General features: G+C 32.2%; 1 protein-coding gene across 4 annotated transcripts; it reads left to right on the plus strand.

Moving 5' to 3' along the window:
• Positions 1-676: 676 nt before the first annotated feature.
• Positions 677-5,930, plus strand: LOC114389725 (BRO1 domain-containing protein BROX homolog). 4 transcript variants are annotated; one of them, XM_028350470.1, is made up of 12 exons: positions 677-813; positions 1,507-1,714; positions 1,988-2,062; positions 2,183-2,241; positions 2,323-2,470; positions 2,710-2,806; positions 2,898-2,964; positions 3,594-3,692; positions 4,024-4,113; positions 4,672-4,826; positions 4,912-5,013; positions 5,618-5,930. In XM_028350470.1, the coding sequence occupies exons 2-12, from the start codon at positions 1,525-1,527 to the stop codon at positions 5,790-5,792; spliced, it is 1,257 nt and encodes a 418-aa protein (XP_028206271.1). In that variant the 5' UTR covers positions 677-813; positions 1,507-1,524; the 3' UTR covers positions 5,793-5,930. The 4 variants fall into 4 exon arrangements, with proteins under 4 accessions (XP_028206271.1, XP_028206273.1, XP_028206272.1 ...); XM_028350472.1 differs by lacking the exon at positions 677-813 and adding an exon at positions 1,046-1,426; XM_028350471.1 differs by lacking the exon at positions 677-813 and adding an exon at positions 1,047-1,414.
• Positions 5,931-7,275: the final 1,345 nt, after the last annotated feature.

A 7,275-nucleotide genomic window follows, 5' to 3' on the forward strand; every position in this document is an offset into this window, starting at 1 on the left:
TTCTAGATATCTCATGTCAATGTCCATCAACTAAAGAAGAAAATGTGCTATTAATTTTTTAAAGAAAAAAGAAGCAACATATATAAAAAAAGAAAAACACAGCACATATAACTTTCTTATTTTTTTTTTGTCAATGGGAAAACAATATAACTTTCTTATTTAAAATAAAACAAGTATTTCTCAAATTTTGGTTTAGATGTCACTTATATACCCGCCTTCATACCAATAAAATTTACAAGTTGGGACATATTCACTTATGAGATACTGGAGGAAATTCTCCCCACAAAGTTTTAAGAAATTCATTATGTAATATACACATGTAATTATTAATTACAAATTACATTCACAATATGAAATGCAATATAAAAATTTAATTTATACTATAAGTATGTTCCCCACAAATTTATTTATATGAATATTGTCCCAACAATATAAATTTTTTGGATTCCTCACTGTTTATAAGTGTGATTTTTTCATGAAAAATAGAGATTTGACTTTAAAAAAATAGTACAAAATGTCAAATCTAATTATTTATGGAAACATCGATAGCTAATATTATTACACTAAACTATACATGCATGTAATTATAATAGTAGTAATCTTGGACCAGTACACGTCCTACTAGTTAAGCGTTTACTGAAACCAAAAAATAAATACAAGTGAACGTGGTTCTTTGAAAGAAGCAGAGACTTCTGCGCCATGGCCATGTGAGATATGTCTCGGTTCTTGAGCTTCCAATTCACTCAGATACCATATTAACATGTTCTTCTGCCTCTCCAAGAATCTTCCCTGCTTCTCTCCTCTCTGTATCCAGTAAGTTGTTCCAAACTTTGTCTCTCTTTTTATTAATAATAACCATTTTATTCCCTTCTTCCTTCATTTCTCAACTTGTATCATTGTATGTGTGTGTGTTTTTTCTTTTCTCCTCCCATGATTTGGGTATTTTAATTTTAATATTCTTGAATAAGGCATATTTGAATTGAATCCACCAATATTAACTGTCTTTTCTGTCCCACACATGTAGATGCTCCAACTGTTTTTTTTATTAACCTTCTATTTGGCCAAACCATTTACAACATATTTGAGAATCCCTTGCAAAATTACATTTGAGACAAAAGTAATTTTGTTAACAGATCATGACCTTTGCTTTTGAGTTTATTTTGTTTTTATTTCTTTGAATTTGCATTGAAACACGTGTCATAACATTTCTAAGGACAAACCAAACATGCACTTAATAGTCATGATGAAAACTGTGTTCAGATGAGGTTTTTTTCATTCCCAACCCCCTTTATCAGAGTTGAATTCCATCACTTTTATGCTGTTAAAAAAAATGTGCCAACTATGCTCATGTGAAGTCCCATCCTTTCTCCCATTCATTATTACCTCAACAAGTCCATATCATAATTAATGCTCCGTGAGTGAATGAGTCAGTGTCTTCATATTATCACTGCTTGCCAGTGTCATGGACTTAAGTTGTGAAAATCAATGAATGGTTGGTTTGTGTAGGATGCTTTGCTTGAAAGGATGGGGTGCACTTACTCTGTGTATAGGAAGAAAAAATCAAGCTTTCCTGAAGTGGTGGTCTTTGTTCCATCAACAAGAATTCCGGTTCAATCTGATCTCCAAAGGGTGCTTAAGGGAGTAATTCCAAGGGATCTTGCTGATAAATTGGCTGCACTAAGGAATCAGATAGTGTTGATTGCAGAGGATACTGGTGTGCCTTTGCCTTTTCAATTGATATGTATTGTTATATCTGTTTTGTATAGTTGTTTTTGTTTGTGTTTATTGAAATATATAGAAGAATTGAAGAATGAGCACACTGGATTATAGACCTGAATATTTTCACTACATAGGACAATAAGTGGTCAAAAGTTTAGAACTTATGTTATGCTCTTTCAATAAGTCCACTTCTTCAACTACTAATATTCATAAAGAAACACCAAATTTCTTATATTATGCGGATCTGAAATTTTAATATTTTGTGCAGGTGGGTCAGCTGTAACTGAATTGCAGCGAGCTTTGAATGAATATTTGTCCGTTCTGATTGGACTTACTAAGAAAGGTTTCCCAAATTGACACATTATCCCCCCCTTTTTCCAAAACCCTCTCAATTTTTTTTATAGAATGAATATTTTCTCTCCATTTCTCAAATAGTTTGTGAGTAATTTTTATTTGTTAACAGAGTATGGTCTAGAAGGAGTAATAGATTTCAAGTGGAAAAATATAGAAGATGGGAGACAAGTATGACCACAAACAAACTCATTCTCTATTATTATTATTATTTTTTTATTATTGAATTTTTAGTTCTTTAACATGGTAAAGTCCAATTGGCAGGATAGCAGTATATCAAATACCTGGTTTGAGGTGCTATCTTCAGTTCACCTTATGTCTATGCTGACACTCTCAGAGGCTGACTCACTGATGATTCCAAAGGACCCCTCAGGCTCTGGATTCAGGGTTGTATCTTCAGGTTTTGTGCCAATACACAACCTTTATCCTTTAGATACTATACTAGTTTTTCTTTTTTAGATTGGCAAATGTTAGTTAGAATTTTAGTAGGAGGGATTCGAACTTGTGACCTCTTCCTCCCCCTTCTCTCTTCAACCACCGAACCAACCTTATATCTGTACTAGTGATGCATGAAGTAAGATTCTATTAAACGATCCACACGTTGAACTATGATTAATCAGTGCATATTTGTATTGTCAGATAGCAAGAGGGAAGCAATTGATTTGTTACTCAAGGCATCAGGATACCTGGAGTTCTGTGTAAGGGATGTTCTTACTCGGATACCTGCTGAAACCAAGTATGTTTGTTAATAGATTTTTAAGTTTGTGAAACTAATTTTGGACCTGTATTGATCACCCTTTAATAAACTACATTCAAACAACATCCAGGAAAACTTTCCCCCACGACTTGCAGGAGGGTGTATTGGAGGCTATTGCTATTCAAACACTAGGCCAGGTACTTGTGATTCTTATAGTTTACAACTCTTAAGTATTTAATTCTTATAGGGTACAATTATAAGTAAACAACTTAATTAAACACTTGCTCATTAAGAGCTTACCATAGGGCTGTGTTTGGCAAGTTACTAGAAACTTATAAGTTGGTTTGACCAAAATAAGCTTGTTTGGTACAAGACTTATTATTTTACTTGTTTCTAGCTTATTTTCATATGCTACTTAACTGAATAAGCTTATTTTAATTACCCATAAAAGTGGATTATGACCCTCCTATAAACTCCTTATAACTCATTTAGATAAGATTCACCAAGAAGCTTATGAAATAAGCTAAAAAGAATTTATATCATAAACTAACACCTTCCTAGTCTACTTTATTGTAACAGTGGATTGTTCATCCCTGAATTATATCAAACATCATACAATACATATTTTGTCAGTTCTAATTGTTGGATTGTGTACATGGTTGTCATTTTCTTTGCTCTTCTATTGAAATGCACAAAGGACATGAAAAAAGCATGGCACAAATCCCAATTTCCTCATCTTTGACTCTATTGACCAGTAGCCAAATATAGCTTGTAAAACAAGTCCCCTTCAGATTGGGTATAATAGTTCATCTTGATGATAACTTAGGGAACTGAGATTCAACTTGGTCTTGCGGTGGAAAGTCAGAAGGCAACTTTGTCTGTGAAGAGGAGGTTGGCATGTGAGCAGCTGATTTACTTTAGTCAGGTTTTTATTCCAATCTTTTGAGCCTCATCATTAATGTTTTAAATCACTAACTTTATAACTGCAATCTGCTTTAAGGGTTTGTTTGGATACAAGGTATAAGTACTTTTGAGAGTTTCTCTTTTGGAAATATAAAGTTTTTCCGGTAGAGAAGCTATCGAAAGCTGTCAAAAGGACTTTTAGTCTTGTATCCAAACATGCTCTTTGCTTCATTGACTAGTTTAAGAGATTTTTTTATTGTAGTCCAATATTTCCTTTTAACACCAGTTTTGTTGTATGTTCTGTTGCTGATTGCTGTTTCTCAAATAAAAATGTTTCTCACTTTCTTGAGCAGGCGTATCACTGCTTGTCAGGATGCGACATCAACCAAGGGCTTGGAAGGAAGCATATTCGATTTATCAAATGGAAGTTCCTTGAATCCAAGGTTAGTAATAGTAATGCTATCAACATTGATTAAATACTTCCCACCCCACCAGAAGATAAATCTTTGACATAGCCAATAATATATGAATTTAGTTGGAAACATTGAGAGTAAATATTTTTTACAATCTAATCTAATCATGAATTGACATATAGTTAAAAATTATTGATTTTTTTAACAATTGTTTAAAAAGTTGTTAGAATGATTTCTAATTAGTTGCACCTGATACGATGACAACATATCAAAATTAACTCATACTACCTCCATTATATTTAGGTATATAATGTTAATATATATAGATTAAGAAATATTTAATGAAAATAATATTATATTTGGACTAAAATATCTTTATTTAATACTTGATGCTTGATGGCTAAACCACTGGCAGCGGATAGATATGACATAAGGATATATTTGAAAGAAAAAAAAACATTAATTAAACTTTGAAATTTTAAAACATCTATTATTTTGAGATAAAAAAATGGTAAAACATCAAAATTCATGGGAAGGAGATAGTAATACATATGATCCATACCTTATTCCTAGTTCCAATTTTGTCAGGCTGCAGCCTACTACTACCATGGACTGATCCTTGACAAGGGTAGTGAACCAAGCAGCCACATTGGTGCTGTGTCTTGTTTTCTTGCCGCAGAAGAACTTCTGGCTGAAAGCAAGAAGGCATGCTTAAGCTTTTGTCTTGCACCTCCAGTGACAAGGTTGGTTTTGATCTTTAACTCTTGTCTGAGATGGTTCTTTTTGTAATATTTCTTTATCTTAAAAATTCTGTATTTCTTTGTCAAGGGCTCCTCCAGTCTGGGGTGCTATGAAATTCTTACACCAGAAAATTCCTGAAGTTGCATCAAGGAAGTCCCAGATGTATGGCTACCTCTGGGAGAGAGAGAAGTAAGTAGCTTTATTTGTTTACAACTCTGATTAACTAACCGGACAAAATGTGCTTTTAGTCTTTATACTTTCTATCAAACTTAATTTTGGACCCTCTACTTTTAAATTTAGTCTTTCAACTTTTAAAAATATGTTTTTAGTCCCTTGTCAAGTCTAAACTTAATATTTAGTGACAGTTTTTAACGGGTACAAAGTTGGAGAGAGACTTATTTGTTGTGCAATTGAGAGAGGTAAACATCCGAGAATTTTCACTAATAGACCACCGAGCAATCAGATAAGTAAATTTAACACCACGTTTCAACTCAAAACCATAAGACTCAAGTTTTATGGGTCTTCTCCTCACTTATATAGTGTTTAACCTTCTCATTCATACCTAATATGAGATTTCACCTCACACTTATATTTTAATATAAATTCACATATTTTCTAATAATGTTGGAGGACTAAATTTATCAATTTGAAAATAAAGGGATAAAAATCAAATTTGACTGAAAATACAAGTACCAAAAACACTCTGGACTCATTTGATTTATAGCCAAATTCCTAATTTCCTTCATATATAATAAGGAATTATGCATAATTTGGAAATTTGTTAATGATGCAGAGGACTTCAATCATTGCCAGATCTTCCTGAGTTCCAATTATCATTACGTCCAGATGACTATGAACTGCCTGAAATTGATCCTGCATGGGATAGTAAAAACTGGAAATCTCTAGGGCAGCCATTGAAGGAGCACCTTAGAGATAGTGATGAGACTGAAGAGAATCCAACTGATTGAGAAACTTAAATGGTCTTCTTTCTTTTGTATTTTCTTTTGTATTTTGTAGTTGAATACATGCTTGAGTGTCAAAGCTCTTCTATACATGCTAACACTATCATAGAATATCAGGGTTACTATTCATTATATGACTCCCAAGTTACAAAATCTTAGTGAATCACAAACTTATCTCCATAATCAACAATAAGACATAGCCTTATCAATCAAAACCAAATGCCTTTTGACTTTTAAACCAACTGGGATAAAAACTTGGTTTTTGAAAATGTACATAAAATTTTATAAAAAATTATTTTTTTAAATTTTTTTATTTAGTTGTGTTATTTTAAAACCCAAATCTGCATAGGTAATATTCTAGACACCACCATAAAAAAAATAAATCCAGACGCTTCTTCTCTCATCCTCTCTTAATTCATTGAGTTTTGCGTACTACCGTCAAAACGGGTTGGAACCCGTGGGCCAACCCAGTCCGGCCTAAAGAAGAAAGATTTTAGTTAGTTAGGAAATTGAATCCGTGATGGGTCAGGTTGACTCATGTAGTCTACCTAAAAATTAACCTAATATCAAGCCTATTACTTGCTGTGTTTTCTACTGATTTTTTTTAGTCACTTGTAATGTTTTAGACTTCAAAGCAAAAAGTTATAGACTTCGATGTTTTTTTAGTATTTGTGCTTTATAATATTGTTTAAAATTATTTTATTCTAGACTATTTTGGCTCACATTTCATTGATATTTTTTAGCTTCATGAAATTTAAAAATAATATTATCATTTATTATTCAAAATTATGCTAAATATTCAAATTTATTTTTTTAAAATTAATTTTCTGTTGATTATTCTTTTAAACAATAATTTTTTAGTTTTAAGTGGACCGGTGGATCAGTCTGTTTAATCCATTAACCTGTGATGGGTTACGTCGAACTAACATTTATGGGACTTAATAAAAATTGAATCGGGTTGGACTAACCTCTTCATAAGATAGGTTGGACCTAATAGTTCAAATTGACATGTTTAGACTTTTCTGAATAATTTCAAGATTATAAAAAATCATTTAAGGTTTTTCATTTTGATTATAAAATGATAAATAATTATTTTTATATTTTTCATAATATTACCATGATTTTGTGAGTTGGTATGATTTTAATTCATAGTTTATACGCACACTAAAAATTTGTCAATTGTGTTACCTCGATAATTATCTAACCATTTCTTCTCTGTTATCGTTGTTGGTCATTATACAAACCCGTTTTTTCTAGCATTAGAAGTTATTCTTAAACCTTTGTCAATGAATCGATTTCCTTTGCTCTATAAGGAACAATAGCATGACGCTTGATCGATCCAACATTTCTCCAAATCCCAAATATTTTTCTTCTCTAACTTTTCTTATATTTTTCGTTCTTCTTGACATTCTTCGTGAGACTGCAATGTGTTTGTTCGTGCACGGGTTCAAACACAGCGTTGTGGAAACCTTGGAGAGCAAAGAAATCC

Source organism: Glycine soja, chromosome 16 (assembly GCF_004193775.1).
Source record: "Glycine soja cultivar W05 chromosome 16, ASM419377v2, whole genome shotgun sequence".
NCBI classification, from domain to species: domain Eukaryota; kingdom Viridiplantae; phylum Streptophyta; class Magnoliopsida; order Fabales; family Fabaceae; genus Glycine; species Glycine soja.

Bases quoted from the DNA above. Each gene is read 5' to 3' on its own strand.
- LOC114389725 (XM_028350470.1), top strand. From the start codon at position 1,525: ATGGGGTGCACTTACTCTGTGTATAGGAAGAAAAAATCAAGCTTTCCT. The intron at 2,807-2,897 runs GTATGTTTGTTA...AACAACATCCAG, and splicing joins CGGATACCTGCTGAAACCAA to GAAAACTTTCCCCCACGACT. The intron at 4,114-4,671 runs GTTAGTAATAGT...CAATTTTGTCAG, and splicing joins GGAAGTTCCTTGAATCCAAG to GCTGCAGCCTACTACTACCA.